This window comes from Brachyhypopomus gauderio, unplaced genomic scaffold (genome assembly GCF_052324685.1).
Source record: "Brachyhypopomus gauderio isolate BG-103 unplaced genomic scaffold, BGAUD_0.2 sc61, whole genome shotgun sequence".
Lineage (NCBI taxonomy): Eukaryota > Metazoa > Chordata > Actinopteri > Gymnotiformes > Hypopomidae > Brachyhypopomus > Brachyhypopomus gauderio.
Window position 1 is genome coordinate 2,319,405 of NW_027506882.1, and position 18,063 is coordinate 2,337,467.

General features: G+C 49.5%; 1 protein-coding gene across 1 annotated transcript in view; it reads right to left on the minus strand.

Moving 5' to 3' along the window:
• Nucleotides 1–6,057: 6,057 nt before the first annotated feature.
• LOC143489354 (intermembrane lipid transfer protein VPS13B-like) overlaps nt 6,058–18,063 on the minus strand; it is a 54,837-nt gene continuing 42,831 nt past the window's right edge. Inside the window, exons 6-10 of the mRNA XM_076988315.1 lie at nt 14,040–14,246; nt 9,061–9,229; nt 8,129–8,243; nt 7,647–7,730; nt 6,058–6,198 (exon numbers count right to left, since the gene is read on the minus strand). Coding sequence (XP_076844430.1) covers nt 7,673–7,730; nt 8,129–8,243; nt 9,061–9,229; nt 14,040–14,246 — 549 coding nt within the window. The 3' untranslated portion in view covers nt 6,058–6,198; nt 7,647–7,672. The remainder of the gene's footprint in view (nt 6,199–7,646; nt 7,731–8,128; nt 8,244–9,060; nt 9,230–14,039; nt 14,247–18,063) is intronic.

Sequence of the window (18,063 nt, forward strand, 5' to 3'; positions counted from 1 at the left end):
ATAATGTATATATATACTGTTATAGTATATAATGTATATATACTGTTATAGTATATAATGTATATATACTGTTTATAGTATATAATGTATATTTACTGTTATAGTATATAATGTATATATACTGTTATATACAGACAAGAGCACAGTGGCAACACAGTGATGCCTCTAGTGCTGGACCGCCTTTGCTTATATACATACACATATGCAAATGAGGAGGAAGGGTGATGTGAATAGGGGAGTATGCAAATGAGAGGAAGGGTGATGTGAATAGGGGAGTATGCAAATGAGGAGGGAAGGGTGAAGTGAATAGGGGGAGTATGCAAATGAGGAGGAAGGGTGATGTGAATAGGGGAGTATGCAAATGAGGGGGAGGGGGACCTATGCTAATACATTAAGCATATTCTGATGGTTCATCAGAATGTTCTGATAGTTTTGTCACTGAATTAGTCACCTAATGGAGCCACACACAAAAATGTTTCTATCACCACTGTGACATCTGAACACTGCTAATAACAAGAATAAATGTGATAACGTGTTGATTTCCATGTTGAACCTATGAGTTCATCCACAATGAAGCAAACTGAAGTGATCTGTGAAGTTCATGAGATGTGATTATAGTTCAGACACCCAACGATGGTTTCAAGCATACCTTTTACATTGGTGCAAATGTATTATTACACTCAACCTGGTTTAAAACATATTAGTGCTTATTTGAAATAGCTCAACACCTCTCGCCCTGTGTGTACTTAACACACACAACCTTCCTGAGTCAGAAACACAAACCACGTTGTTAGCGTTGGGCTAATGTACTGTTGAGAGGGACACAGAGGACCAGGGAAACCAGGTGATTACTGTGAATCTGAAGCATGGACATTAACATAGGAATGAGAGAGCATTTGCTAGTGTTTGACCGTGTTAGTGTACATTTGCTAGTGTTTGACCGTGTTAGTGTACATTTGCTAGTGTTTGACCGTGTTAGTGTACATTTGCTAGTGTTTGACCGTGTTAGTGTACATTTGCTAGTGTTTGACCGTGTTAGTGTACATTGCTAGTGTTTTACCGTGTTAGTGTACATCGCGCTATTCAGTCAGTGTAAGTTTCTACATCTCTAAAGGTAGAGCATAGCGCTAGTAACACAAAGGTCATGGGTTCAGTTCCCAGGGTGTTCATAGCGATAACGTCGGCTGGGATAAGGATGTCCGCCAAATGTGGTGAATGTGAGCTGGTGATGATGTCTTCTGTAGACAGTAGTGAAAGAGGAGCAGCAAATCAGAATACGGTGTGTGTGTGGTGTGTGTGTGTGTGTGTGTGTGTGTGTGTGTGTGTGTGTGTGTGTGTGTGTGTAGGGCTGGGTGGAGGTGTGTGTGTGTGTGTGTGTGTGTAGGGCTGGGTGGAGGGTGTGTGTGTGTGTGTGTGTGTGTGTGTGTGTGTGTGTGTGTATATATATGGTGTGTGTGTGTGTGTGTGTGTGTGGTGGTATGTGCAGGGCTGGGTGGAGGTGTGTGTTGTAGGGCTGGGTGGAGGTGTGTGTGTGCAGGGCTGGGTGGAGGTGTGTGTGTGCAGGGCTGGGTGGAGGTGTGTGTGCAGGGCTGGGTGGAGGTGTGTGTGCAAGGCTGGGTGAGGTGTGTGTGCAGGGCTGGGTGGAGGTGTGTGTGTGCAGGGCTGGGTGGAGGTGTGTGTGTGTGTGTGTGTAGGGCTGGGTGGAGGTGTTGTGTGTGTGTGTGTGTAGGGCTGGGTGAGGTGTGTATGTGCAGGGCTGGGGTGGAGGTGTGTGTGTGCAGGGCTGGGTGGAGGTGTGTGTGTGCAGGGCTGGGTGGAGGTGTGTGTGTGCAGGGCTGGGTGGAGGTGTGTGTGCAGGGCTGGGTGGAGGTGTGTGTGTGCAGGGCTGGGTGGAGGTGTGTGTGTGCAGGGCTGGGTGGAGGTGTGTGTGTGCAGGGCTGGGTGGAGGTGTGTGTGTGTGCAGGGCTGGGTGGAGTGTATGTGTGTGCAGGGCTGGGTGGAGGTGTGTGTGTGCAGGGCTGGGTGGAGGTGTGTGTGCAGGGCTGGGTGGAGGTGTGTGTGTGTGCAGGGGCTGGGTGGAGGTGTGTGTGTGTGCAGGGCTGGGTGGAGGTGTGTGTGTGCAGGGCTGGGTGGAGGTGTGTGTGTGCAGGGCTGGGTGGAGGGTGTGTGTGTGCAGGGCTGGGGTGGAGGTGTGTGTGCAGGGGCTGGGTGGAGGTGTGTGTGTGTGCAGGGCTGGGTGGAGGTGTGTGTGTGCAGGGCTGGATTAAAGTGAAATGTGAGAGTGAGAGAATGAGGGAGTGAGATGGTGAAAACGTGCTGGGTCTTTGCGGTCGGACTGCCAGAGGGGGCGCTGTCGTCTCCAAAATCTGGCTTTTCATAGGGCTCTGAAGCCATAAGCATGTCAATGATCTGGAAAAACACCGTCACCATAGTATCTCTCTGAAGAAAAACTTGATTTGTCTAACATTAAAATGTGGAATTTGAAGATATGTTCAGCGTGTTTCAAGTACAAATTATGTTTACTGGGCTTACACGTTTGGCCAGACACATACACACACATGCATACACACACACATCCTCACACACATGCACACACACACATGCGCTTATGCGTGCGCACACATGGCTATGAACTTACAGTCTTGACCAGCTCGCGTGAACAGTGTGATGTCCTGAGTCTGGTCTTTAAGTGTGCCAGGCGCTCCATGTGCAGGCTGTGCTACACCCCCCCCCCCCCCCCCCCCCCCCCCCCCCCCCTCAAGAAGCTTTCAATTAACTGTTCAGCAAACAAGCGCTCAATGGAAAAATGGCTTAGTGGGGACGGGGGGAAGACAAAGGGAGAGAGAAGGAGGGAGAGGGTGAAAACAAGAGAAAAGAAAGACATCTGTGAGATTCTAGGAGTTCTGCAACCACAAGAAAGATCAGGGTGAAGGCTGGACATTCCTGAGTGGCCGCGCAGAGCTGGAAACTCCCCACTTGTGCATTCAGGAAAATGATTTCAGCTGTGCAAACGCACACGGTTGGAGTGACACAGGAGCCAAAAAGACTCACACACCTCCACCTCTACACACACACACCTCCACCTCTACACACACACACCTCCACCTCTACACACACACACCTCCACCTCTACACACACACCATCACCACACACCTCCACCTCTACACACACACCATCACCACACACCTCCACCTCTACACACACACACCTCCACCTCTACACACACACACCTCCACCTCTACACACACACACCTCCACCTCTACACACACACCTCCACCTCTACACACACACCTCCACCTCTACACACACACCTCCACCTCTACACACACACCTCCACCTCTACAACACACACACCTCCACCTCTACACACACACCATCACCACACACCTCCACCTCTACACACACACACCTCCACCTCTACACACACACCATCACCACACACCTCCACCTCTACACACACACACCTCCACCTCTACACACACACACCTCCACCTCTACACACACACACCTCCACCTCTACACACACACACCTCCACCTCTACACACACACCATCACCACACACCTCCACCTCTACACACACACCATCACCACACACCTCCACCTCTACACACACACCATCACCACACAACCTCCACCTCTACACACACCTCCACCTCTACACACACACACCTCCACCTCTACACACACACACCTCCACCTCTACACACACACACCTCCACCTCTACACACACCTCCACCTCTACACACACCTCCACCTCTACACACACCTCCACCTCTACACACACACACCTCCACCTCTACACACACCTCCACCTCTACACACACACACCTCCACCTCTACACACACACCATCACCACACACCTCCACCTCTACACACACACACCTCCACCTCTACACACACACCATCACCACACACCTCCACCTCTACACACACCTCCACCTCTACACACACACCAGCCATACACACACCTCAACACACCAGAACACACAACCAAATACACACACTGGTACACACACCTAACCACACTGGTAACATGCACCACCAACCAACTTTGCCCTGTATTGAGAAACCATCTCAATCATCTCTTGAAAAACCAACAAACAGGGGCAATTTAATTTACCTGACAAACACCAAGCAGAATTACCTCTGTAAACCATTTATTTCATACGCTGAAAAACAGGAAGATAAACCATTAAGCCAAACATGTTAGGCACCTGTTACTGTGCGGATAAGCATACAATAGTCAACGTATAGACATGTAAACCGTGTCTACGTAAAACGAACACAGACACACTGATGAGTCTAGCTCCACTGGGCAGATCTCAGCTCGCGCGATTCTTTAAAGGAGTGTTTCCGTTGCCCACACACACACACTGAACCAATCATTTAATGTAGACGTTCAGACTTCCCATATTCACCCTCTCAATTATGATGAAGGATATAATTAGGCGTTAAGCACAGACAGGCACACCAAATGGCTACTGGCGATTATTCCAACACCACTAGGGCCTGTTGGAGCCAGGAGGTGGGGGAAGAAATGACCGCACACTTCGTTTCTCACACACAAGAGGCACTCGCACGTCATGCAGGGTAGCCGTTGCACTGCGGGACTACAGGACATGCGAGTGCTTCAGGACAACCCGACCCACAGCGACCAGGGAGACGTAAGACTACATTATAGCCCTCAACGTCCTTAGAGGGCTGAAACAGCAGGTCTCCATGTGTGGTTGTGTGTGTGTGTACACACAACCGTTTTAACTACAGAGGTAAAGAGCATGTACTCAATAATAGTAGCGTGTGAAAGGAGTCCGCCCACAGCTGCCCTCTCCATCTACCCTAGCAGAGACGTTCACACAAGCGGCTGGGACAGAAAGTGGATGGATGGGAAAGTGAGGGTGTGTGTGTGTGTGTGTGTGTGTGTGTGTGTGTGTGTGTGTGTGTGTGTGTGTGTGTGTGTGTGTGTATGTGTGGGGAACTCAACAGAACACTGCATCACACACACTATGCTGTGCATGTGTCGTGTGTGTGTAGTTTGTGTAGAAGTGTACTTTGTTTGTAGTTATTCTCAAGCAGTGAAGAGTGTGTGTGGCACATATTTTAGAGTGATCATCAATGTGTGTGTGTGTGTGTGTGTGTGTGTGTGTGTGTGTGTGTGTGTGTGTGAGTGTGAGTGTGTGTGTGAGTGTGTGTGTGTGTGTGTGTGTGTGTGTGTGTGAGTGAGTGTGTGTGTGAGTGAGTGAGTGTGTGTGAGTGAGTGTGTGTGTGTGTGTGAGTGAGTGTGTGTGTGTTTTTGTGTGTGTATGTGTGCAGGTGGTTTACTCACTGGTAAATATCTTTGCGCAGTGCAGTGCGGGTGAGAGGATTATCTGCCTGGGGGGCCATGCTGACTGACCCAATCTTCAGCACTAGAGTGTCCTCTCTCTTCTCCTTCAGCTGAGAGTCTGTACACACACACACACACACACACACACACACACACACACACACACACACACACACACACACACACACACATCTCATGAACTGATGTTCAAATTAAATCAAATTTATTTGTATAGCGCTTTTCACAACAAATGTCACAAAGCAGCTTTACAGGGTTTACAAGGTTAACAATACTATGGGTCCAGAACCCTAATGAGCAAGCCAAAGGCGACAGTGGCGAGGAAAAACTCCCTATGATGGTGGGGAATAGGAAGAAACCTCGGGAGGACCAAGACTCAAAAGTTCACCCTGAAATCTTTATGTGCAGGGAGTCAAATGTGGTGTTTGGGAGCTCACCGCTGATACATTGTGCCTCTTGAAGGGGACAGAAGACGCGGATCACACTGGTGTTCACATAGATGAGTGGTAGACTGCTGGAGGAGAAGGCATGACCTTTCATTGGCTGGCCTGCTGAGCGCCGTTCTCTGATTGGCCGTCTGCATGGTGGAGGCGGGACTGTATGGAACACTTGGGCTACGTTGGCCAGAAGGGGGCAGGACAGCACTAGGTCAAATGGCTGAGCCGTCAGCAGGATCTCATGCAGGTGCTGTGGGGAGCCGTCGGCCCCGCCCTCACTCAGCCTCTGAGGCCCCGCCCCTTCCTCTTGACGCGCCGTCAGCTTGTGGCGAACGTTGCGGGTCACGGCCTGCGTGTAGGTGACTGACAGAAAGCCGTGAGGCTGGTGACACACCTCCAATGCCTTCGCTGCAGTCTGTTCAACCAGCACAAAGGACAGAACACCTGTCAAACGGGTCTCCAGACAGTAAGAGAGGGCTTTACACAAGCTAAAGAGAAGCTCATTAAAGGCAGTTTATTTAGAGAAGAAACTCTACAATTAGCATGCTCATTTGATTTCTTTAAGATCCAATAATTTGAGAATGTTTAATTGATTTCAGCAGATTCCTTCATTGAGTTTTGCATTATTATAAGCACATGCATTAATATTGATAATGTGTCTGGTCTGAACTGGATTGTGCAGTAAGGTAACAGCTGAATAAGATCTCATTTACATCACATCTTTACAACTCAGTTTGTTGTAGAGAGTCTGGAAATGATCAATGATCAATACTGTGGTCAGATTTGCCTGGATGTGTGACTGTGGGACAGAACAGAGACATTACCAGACACACTGCTCCATAATTATGAGCATCTAGCAGCCTGATGTGTACACACACACACACACACACACACACAAACACAAATCTCATCTAGGATTTGTGGGATGTGTGTGTACGTCTACACTCAGGGATGTGTGTGTGTGTGTGTGTGTGTGTGTGTGTGTGTGTGTGTGTGTGTGTGTGTGTGTGTGTGTGTGTGTGTGTGTGTGCGCGTGTGTGTGGGCAGTCAGGTGTGAGCAGGCTGCTGGAGGCTCCATTGTTCAGGCCGACAGAGACACAGAGGCTCTTACAGGAGGAAAGAAGGTGGAGAAGTGACTGAAGGGGTGGAGGCGGGTGGCCGGGCGTAGCAGCACGGTGCGCCTGTTCAGCTTGTCCGTGCAGGAGAGTAGAACCCCCTTACTCACACCCGGCCAGGAGGGGCCAGCCTCTCCACTGGGCCCCGCAGCAACAGCACAACAACAAACACACCAGACAGACAGAGGCGACAAAGCCAGACGTGAATCATCGGCTCTCTTAGCAGATTCTCGTGCGACTGCACAAACAGGAAAGGACGGAGCGTGGTGAGTGGAAGAGAAAAACACAGGCCTCACACTTCCAACCTCCTGGGGCCTGAGAAAGAGCCCACACTCTGAGGCCCCCAACACCAGCAGTGCACTCTGGGACTTTTCACTGGGACTATCACGGTAAATGTTATTTTTCACCTGCGGTTTTCCTAAGTGTGCCTTTGTGTGTATGTGTGTGTGTGTGTGTGTGTGTGTGTGTGTAATGGACAAAAGCTAATCAGGAAGTGTGCGAAGCATGAGGCCTTCAGGAGAGAGCGGAGCCACTCCTCCCAGTGACACGCCCACTCTCCAGCACCAATAGAACCACTCAGCAACTGATTACATCAGCCATCCTAGCCAGAACCCCACAGCACAGCAGGCACACGGTTCCCTACTGTGGGTACGGCGCCCCCTACAGCCAGAATGAGGGCAGAGCTGAGAACTGCAGCGGTAGCCTGACATCAGCAGCAGCGGAAGGTTCTGGAAGCGCAGGATCTCACCACCGATTGGTCCCTGCACTGTAGAATCACGCCCTCAAAATGGCCGGCCTGAGAGGCCTCCCCTGGCCTAGGAATACATGAGGCCTATCAACACATTCCCCAAGTACACACACACACAAGGCCTATTAACACATTCCCCAAGTACACACACACGGCCTATCTCAACACATTCACTACACATATAACAACCTTACAGATGGACACACTTCACGCTACCTGGAGAAAATAGCTCTGTGAAAACATTAAAGTCATACTTCTAGTCAAACAAAATGATCAATGATAAAAATCAATGGTTGTGTGTGGAGAGAGAGAGAGGGAGGGAGAGAGAGAGAGAGAGAGAGAGAGAGAGAGAGAGAGAGAGAGGGAGAGAAGGAAAGAGAGATGTGTACCATCTGCACCCCTCCACATGACGGTGCCTCACACATTCACACACTTCTCGGTTGTTGCCTCTGTGTCCAGCTGTGTGCGTGTGTGTGTCCTACCTGTTCTTATAGTGGTCAACGTTGAAGCTGCCCACTTTACACTTCACTTTGGTGTACACATCCTGGACGTCTACGGATGCACTTAGGTCCTCCAACTCGCTGATCACACAGATCTCTGCAAACACACACACACACACACACACACACACACACACACACACCCTCCACAAATTACTCCTGTACTCTATGTACATCTCTATGGCCACAGTTGTTGAATACTATATTAGCACTAACAAAACCTTTCTCTGGGGGGGAAGTTTTCTTCCCAAAAATAATTACAGACTTTCAGATTTATTAAACCACGTTGTAACACTCGTGGTTGTAGGAGATGTTTCCAGGTCCTACAGTAGCTCTAGCTATAAACAGCTCATCACGACTACCTCACACTCATTCAGCCAATCCTCTCGCTACTCAGACACAAACGTTGCTACTGACAGCATTTTAACATAGCCTGCTGGGCTGTAATCAGCAACAGACGTGTGTGTGTGTTTCCACTGCTGAATAGCCATGTCTAAACTCTGTCAAACACTTCTTGCCCCGTGCGTCTCTGTCTTGCCCCATGGCCAAGACAGCTGTGCCTCGGCCGGTCAAAGAGCAGAGACGGAGCGTGCTTCCTGCTTCCTCTTACACGTTCACAAAACCCTCGCACACACCACACACACACACACACGCACACACCCTTAGGTGAGCACTCCTCAGTGTCTCAATGCTAGGTGAACAGAAAGGCTCCATTACAGATGGGTATGCCAGCTTCTCTTTTACAGTAGAAGCAGGTGTTGTCTCTATCTGCCCTGACAGCAGAGAATCGGGGTGTGTGTGTGTGTGTGTGTGTGTGTGTGTGTGTGTGTGTGTGTGTGTGTGTGTGTGTTCCACTTTAACTCCTTTCACTCCTCCACCCTGCTCCACGGGTGCCGAGGCGGACTGTACCATACCTGTCTTGGTGGAGGGGTCTGGAGAGAAGAGCTTTACGGTCACTCTGGGCAGCATCCACTGCATCCACACGCTGACCTTCCCACTGGCCCCCCCAATACTGCTGGTCCTCTGTTCCAGGGTCACCGCCTCACAGAAGGTGGGGTCATCACCGACCGGCGCCGAGTCACCCTGGGAGATCAGCGCGTGCACACACACACACACACACACACACACACACAGATGTAGCTCGATTTCAGATTGCATCTCATGAACCTGAGATCTGCAGGAGTTCCTGCATTGGCGTTAGCCAACTATGTTGTTTATCACCATGTGACTGTGTGTGTGTGTGTGTGTGTGTGTGTGTGTGTGTGTGTGTGTGTGTGTGTGTGTGTGTTTGTGTGTGTGTGTATGCACATGTGTTTGTGTGTTACTCATACAAGGCTGCTGATCTAAATCAAACTTGGGATATATAAGAATAGGATATAAACAAGCCATTCTGTTCTGTGAAATGACTGCTGGTGTGAATGGGTGAGACTCTCATTTACTCCCATTTACATTTAGGGCATGTAGCAGACACTCTAGAGTGACTTACTATGTACACACAGAAGGCTGTGGTACCCTAGGCTGCCAGGGGAGCGGTTGGGGTTAAGTTGCTCAGCCGTTGGGCCTGGGAATCAAACCCACTCTTGCTGAATCTGCCAAGCTGGCCTGCTCTCCCTTTCCAGTCAGGCACATGACAGTGACGACAGTCCTAGGGACTTTTATTTTGTACCCTTGTGTTGACAGTGTTTCGGTCTCATTATCGTGTGAGTCCAGGAAGATGTAGTGAACAGCCAATGTGCAGCTCACCGGCAATCAAATGAAAACACGCATATATAAAAGCTCTACTGTGTCTGCATGAAGGGTGAGGTGAAGTGTCTGGATTATTAAAGGGGGTCTCGGCTGGGTGTGAGAATCACCCACCCATCTGTGTTCATCACAAGTCCTCTTTTGAGATGGCTGACTATACAGCTCAATACCAACCCAAGACAACTATATAAACACATGGGCTGTGGTAAAAATAGACTCTCAGCAACAGGGGGAGTAGGAGAAAATGCTGATGAGAAACATGTGAGACAGAGATAGAGAGAATGAGACTTCCAAAATGGTCTAATTTCTCATTCTACGGCTGCAGAACAAGGCCTGATGGGGCCTGAGCCACTGTGTGTCTGTCCACACATAGCAGGAGCACGTACGGGGTAATAACACCAGGAACACGTGCGGGGTAATACCGTGCGGGGTAATAACACCAGGAACACGTGTGGGGTAATAACACCAGGAACACGTGCGGGGTAATAACACCAGGAACACGTGCGGGGTAATAACACCAAGAACACGTGCGGGGTAATAACACCAGGAACACGTGCGGGGTAATAACACCAGGAACAGGGCGATATGAATGTGAACACGTGCGGGGTAATAACACCGGGAACAGGGCGATATGAATGTGAACACGTGCGGGGTAATAACACCGGGAACAGGGCGATATGAACGTGAACACGTGCGGGGTAATAACACCGGGAACAGGGCGATATGAACGTGAACACGTGCGGGGTTATAACACCGGGAACAGGGCGATATGAACGTGAACACGTGCGGGGTTATAACACCGGGAACAGGGCGATATGAACGTGAACACGTGCGGGGTAATAACACCGGGAACAGGGCGATATGAACGTGAACACGTGCGGGGTTATAACACCGGGAACAGGGCGATATGAACGTGAACACGTGCGGGGTTATAACACCGGGAACAGGGCGATATGAACGTGAACACGTGCGGGGTAATAACACCGGGAACAGGGCGATATGAACGTGAACACGTGCAGGGTAATAACACCGGGAACAGGGCGATATGAACGTGAACACGTGCGGGGTTATAACACCGGGAACAGGGCGATATGAACGTGAACACGTGCGGGGTTATAACACCGGGAACAGGGCGATATGAACGTGAACACGTGCGGGGTTATAACACCGGGAACAGGGCGATATGAACGTGAACACGTGCGGGGTTATAACACCGGGAACAGGGCGATATGAACGTGAACACGTGCGGGGTAATAACACCGGGAACAGGGCGATATGAACGTGAACACGTGCAGGGTAATAACACCGGGAACAGGGCGATATGAACGTGAACACGTGCGGGGTAATAACACCGGGAACAGGGCGATATGAACGTGAACACGTGCGGGGTAATAACACCGGGAACAGGGCGATATGAACGTGAACACGTGCGGGGTTATAACACCGGGAACAGGGCGATATGAACGTGAACACGTGCAGGGTAATAACACCGGGAACAGGGCGATATGAACGTGAACACGTGCGGGGTAATAACACCGGGAACAGGGCGATATGAACGTGAACACGTGCGGGGTTATAACACCGGGAACAGGGCGATATGAACGTGAACACGTGCGGGGTAATAACACCGGGAACAGGGCGATATGAACGTGAACACGTGCGGGGTAATAACACCGGGAACAGGGCGATATGAACGTGAACACGTGCAGGGTAATAACACCGGGAACAGGGCGATATGAACGTGAACACGTGCGGGGTTATAACACCGGGAACAGGGCGATATGAACGTGAACACGTGCGGGGTTATAACACCGGGAACAGGGCGATATGAACGTGAACACGTGCGGGGTAATAACACCGGGAACAGGGTGATATGAACGTGAACACGTGCAGGGTAATAACACCGGGAACAGGGCGATATGAACGTGAACACGTGCGGGGTTATAACACCGGGAACAGGGCGATATGAACGTGAACATGTGCGGGGTAATAACACCGGGAACAGGGCGATATGAACGTGAACACGTGCGGGGTAATAACACCGGGAACAGGGCGATATGAACGTGAACACGTGCAGGGTAATAACACCGGGAACAGGGCGATATGAACGTGAACACGTGCGGGGTTATAACACCGGGAACAGGGCGATATGAATGTGAACACGTGCGGGGTTATAACACCGGGAACAGGGCGATATGAACGTGAACACGTGCAGGGTAATAACACCGGGAACAGGGCGATATGAACGTGAACACGTGCGGGGTAATAACACCGGGAACAGGGCGATATGAACGTGAACACGTGCAGGGTAATAACACCGGGAACAGGGCGATATGAACGTGAACACGTGCGGGGTTATAACACCGGGAACAGGGCGATATGAATGTGAACACGTGCGGGGTTATAACACCGGGAACAGGGCGATATGAACGTGAACACGTGCAGGGTAATAACACCGGGAACAGGGCGATATGAACGTGAACACGTGCGGGGTAATAACACCGGGAACAGGGCGATATGAACGTGAACACGTGCAGGGTAATAACACCGGGAACAGGGCGATATGAACGTGAACACGTGCGGGGTTATAACACCGGGAACAGGGCGATATGAACGTGAACACGTGCGGGGTAATAACACCGGGAACAGGGCGATATGAACGTGAACACGTGCGGGGTTATAACACTAAGAACTGGATGCCTCAACAGCAAGCAGAAGCAGAAGACAAGGACAGTACAGATCCAAACAGAGGAACCACAGGTCACCTTTTCTCTCTCTCTCTCTCTCTCTCTCTCTCTCTCTCTCTCTCTCTCTCTCTCTCTCTCTCAGACACACACACACACACACACACACACACACACACACACACACACGCCCGTCTGTGAACGCCAAGCTGTAAAGTACACAGAGGAATTCCTGCAGTGTGCAGGCAGAGTCAGGTTTATTTTTTCTGTGCAGTTTGTCCGCCCTCATCAAGCAGAGCCAAACAATGTGGTGCGAGACAGGCTGCGCAAGAGTGTGTGTGTGTGTGTGTGTGTGTGTGTGTGTGTGTGTGTGTGTGTGAGAGAGAGAGAACGAACAAGTGAGATGTGTCAGGAGAGAGCATGTCTGCTCTGTGTGTGCGTGACGGAGAGAGAGAACAAGAGAGAGGTGTCGGGAGAGAGCTTGTCGGCTGTGTGTGTGTGTGTGTATGTGTGTGTGTGTGTGTGTGTGTGTGTGTGCAAGTGTGTTCGTTCCAGGAGAGTGGAGGCTGACTTATCCAAACAGCTCCTGCATTCAGACTCAATCACCCAGATTCCCCTGGGACTAAACACTTCTACTGACGTTCATGTTAGAGCAAACACTCGCAAAGTGGTGCTGTCATAGCCTAACACCCCCGCCATGCATGCGCACGCACACACACACACACACACACACACACACACACACACACACACACACACACACACACACACACACACACACACACACACACACAATGCAGCTACCTCTGACCATGTGCTCTGCCGCACTGATGAAAGACTCACATCCAGTAATTATGTTTACTATTATACAAATAGAGTTGATCTGTCCATACAGCGCAGGTTTGTGAGACCCCCCCCCCCCCCCAACACAGTCACTCCCCAAACATCCCAGCACTCAGCATGCAGCCCCCCAACCCTCTTTTCACTACACTCTGCCCCCGAATCTTCCCCTCACATCTCCCATGAGACAGAGGTGCGTTTATGTCAGAGTGTAAATGTTCTTAGCTGGTCTCCTTCCATTTGGCTGGGGTTTACACTCAATCAGTGCTAACGTACACAAATCAAACCAATATCACTCCTGACGGTATCACCTCCGACCAAACCCACCCCAGCCTTCACCAACAACATGACCAGCCGCATAAACAAACACACGCGCTGTGTATGGGACTGGCTTCGCATACGCGCACGTGCATGTGTGTGTGTGTAGGATATAGACTGCCCTGCGTAACATATACTGAGTTGCTGTCTGGAGGGAATGTAAGATCAGGGGATACAGGTGCCAGTACAGAGTGCACTGGAGCAACGCAGATGCATTTAACCACAGTGTGTGTGTGTGTGTGTGTGTGTGTGTGAGCATTCAGACAAAGCTTGTCTGAGGGACCAAAGATGTGTGAGTGCTGTCTGACCTCCGTGGGCGAGCCCAGGTCTGCAGAAGCACTGAAGGTGCTGGTGTCAGGAGGCATGGTGCCTGCGCTACTGTGCACGGGCGAGGGGGGACCAGGAGGCACAGGGTGGGGGTCCAGACAGGAGGACGTCTGCGGCAGGACTCCTCTCCTCTGCAGACGCTCCCAAATACTGCTCCAGCTCACAAACAGCTCATACAGCAGCTGCACCTGAGACACAAGAGATCGAGATACAGATTAACGAACTGTCAGAAATGCTCATAGACGGAAGGGCTGCAGCAGGCACACGTCCCAAACCCAAGTGCCACGCCCTGGCCTTGAGGACCTGAGAGCTACAGGACTCAGAATGAAGGTCCTGCTGTTCGTAGCTTGTTCCGCTGCCCACACTGAGCAGGGTCTGGACCAGCTGCAGAACAACTGCCAGACGTGGACCTGCCAGAAACAGAACGTTTTCCACAAGAACACCCAAGTGTCAGGAAAACAAATACTGTTTCAAATCAGGAAAACCTAGCAGGGAGACATAAAGAGTAGGGTAACCATGCACAATGAGTCATTTGGAGCATTACCCATGCTGTGCATGAACACAGAGTACAAACACGCTATTCTCCAAAAATGGTTAGATGAACTACGACCAAAGTTCAACTAGAACCCGTTTGGTTATTTTGTTTCAGTTCCTCACTCATGTGAATCTGGTAATTAAAAGAAACAACCTGGTCAGTGTTAAGGTTATGGTAAGAGTTCCAACCTTATGCTCAGTGTTAAGGTTATGGTAAGGGTTCAAACCTTCTGGTCAGTGTTAAGGTTATGGTAAGGGTTCAAACCTTCTGGTCAGTGTTAAGGTTATGGTAAGGGTTCCAATCTTATGGTCAGTGTTAAGGTTATGGTAAGGGTTCCAACCTTATGGTCAGTGTTAAGGTTATGGTAAGGGTTCCAATCTTATGGTCAGTGTTAAGGTTATGGTAAGGGTTCCAACCTTATGGTCAGTGTTAAGGTTATGGTAAGGGTTCCAATCGTATGGTCAGTGTTAAGGTTATGGTAAGGGTTCCAATCGTATGGTCAGTGTTAAGGTTATAGTAAGGATTCAAACCTTATGGTCAGTGTTAAGGTTATGGTAAGGGTTCCAACCTTATGCTCAGTGTTAAGGTTATGGTAAGGGTTCAAACCTTATGGTCAGTGTTAAGGTTATGGTAAGGGTTCCGACCTTATGGTCAGTGTTAAGGTTATGGTAAGGGTTCCAACCTTATGGTCAGTGTTAAGGTTATGGTAAGGGTTCCAACCTTATGGTCAGTGTTAAGGTTATGGTAAGGGTTCCAACCTTATGGTCAGTGTTAAGGTTATGGTAAGGGTTCCAACCTTATGGTCAGTGTTAAGGTTATGGTAAGGGTTCCAACCTTATGGTCAGTGTTAAGGTTATGGTAAGGGTTCCAACCTTTGTGTGTTGACAGACAGTCTGCTTTTATGTCTGGGTTGTAAACCTAGTCTAGTCAGGCTTCTGCACAATAGCTTCCATGTTGGGGCAGATCTTTTAGACATGAAGAACTAATGTGAATTGGTTGTGCAGTCTTCCCAGACCTGCAGTAGCTGCTTCTACCAGAGTACCTGCTGCATTCTGTGGATCAAACAGAGCTGTCTGGAGGATTCCCATATTCAGAACAGAGCTAACATCTCCATGATCCTTCTCCCTGCCAGCCTGTCCAACCAGCCCTCATCTCTGCTGATGCAGAGATGCTGGATTCTAAAACTCTGTTCCCTGGACCGGTCTCAGCACCACTGGGCTTTCTGCTGCTCCTGATTGGATCATCTGTGTGGGCCACTTCCTTTCCTGATGACATGAAAGACTGGACTGTGGCTGGGTGTCTCCTTCAGCTCTCTCCTTCATGTTTCCTGTGCAGAACTACTAACTGGTTCTCACAGAGTCATCTGAGAACCTCTGTCAAATATTCACGTTAAGTCTTCTAAGCTGCACTTAGAACTTTTTAGTAAGATAAAGGAAAAAGCTCAAAAAATGTGCTTGTGTAATTGGTTTGTTATCGAGTGTCAACCAAAGGAGGTTGAGTTTGCCTCCTGAGTCTAGGTTCCTCTCAAGGTTCCTTCCTTCTCCTGTCCATGCCACTGTCACCTTAGCTGGCTCATAACAGGGCCGCACTTAGACACTCGCTGTAGAGGATTTCTGCAAAGCAGGTGTGGCGGGTGTTGCAGAAAGCATTACAAATAAATCTCTACTACAGCAGTAAGGCGTGTTGGGATCTGGAACAGAGTAAAGGTCTGGACTGGTGTTGCTTTCCAGTGAATTCAATCAATAGCGTCTGTTTTAGCTCGACAGAGGTTCTCTCAAATATAAAGACATGAATGGATCTATAAGCACGTATCTCCTCACACCAGATCCTGACTATGACCTAGTCCAGCCCAGCAGGACCAACAGCAGAGCCGCCTCATGTGTGCTCACCAGTGCTAATGGGAGATGATTCAACGATCTTCTCCCAGTTATCATTTAAATACTCAACAGCACTGCTAAGGATGAAGGTGGGTGATGGGCTCTCTCTAATGTGATGCCACTAACCTGGCTAAACTCTTCTGGTGTGCTCAGACTAGCTTATTTGCTGCCCTATCCTAAACAATAAACACACATTTCATTTAAAATAATATAAAAATCCTTGGTCAGGACTTGATCAAAACAACAGAAAACAATAGTAAGCTTTACATGTTGTTTAGTCTGAATGACGAATAAAGTTGACTGTGTCCTTTTCTGTATGTCCATCTGTTTGTGTGTGTGCTATATCGAAGTGACCCTGGTTGACAGAGAGACTGGCCTTCACCTCCTGGTTTTGGAACTTGCCTTTGCAAAAGTACTACATGTTCACAGTCAAGGACCAGATAAGCTAGCCTAACAGCCCAATGCTGCCTGGGCAATTGGTCTTAAAAGAAATTTACACAAAAAAAGAAAAAAATCAAGGCAACCTATTTATTTCTTACACAAGCTACAGGCTTGTAACTTTCTGCTTAATGCTGACTGCAAACTGTTATATGAGCATGCCAGTGACGTGAAGAATAAATTATGGATTCACACATTTTAACTAAATTCACATCTAAGAAGAATTTAGTGTCTGTCAAGGTCTATTCTGAGGGCTTTAGATTTTTTAGCAAGGACAATTATCTTATTTGGAGACCAATAAAGTACAAGGGCTGAGAGACACACACACACTCATGTGTGTGTTCCCAGTGTGCATGTATACCTCTCCTCTCTAAACCACTCAGTGTGCATGTATACCTCTCCTCTCTAAACCACCCAGTGTGCATGTATACCTCTCCTCTCTAAACCTGGAACTGCCTTAGTTTCCTCCCACATGATTTGCTTGAGATCTTGGAAGACAGTAGTACAGATGAAAGGAAACACACACACACACACACACACACACACACACACACACACACACACACACACACACACACACACACACACACATACCCACACATACCCACACATACCCACACACACACACCCACACCCACACACACATACCTACACCCACACACACCCACACATACCCACACACACACATACCCACACACCCACATCCCACATACCCACACACACACACACACCCACACACACACACCCACACACACACACACCCCCACACACACACACCCCCACACCCCCCCCCACACACACACACACACACACACACACACACACACACACAGACACACCCACACACACACACACACACCCCCACACACCCCCACCCACACACACCCACACATCCACACACCCTCTCTAACTCCTCCTCCTGAGGGTCACCCTCTCTAACTCCTCCTCCTGAGGGTTACTCTCTCTAACTCCTCCTCCTGAGGGTCACTCTCTCTAACTCCTCCTCCTGAGGGTCACTCTCTCTAACTCCTCCTCCTGAGGGTCACTCTCTCTAACTCCTCCTCCTGAGGGTCACTCTCTCTAACTCCTCCTCCTGAGGGTCACTCTCTCTAACTCCTCCTCCTGAGGGTCACCCTCTCTAACTCCTCCTCCTGA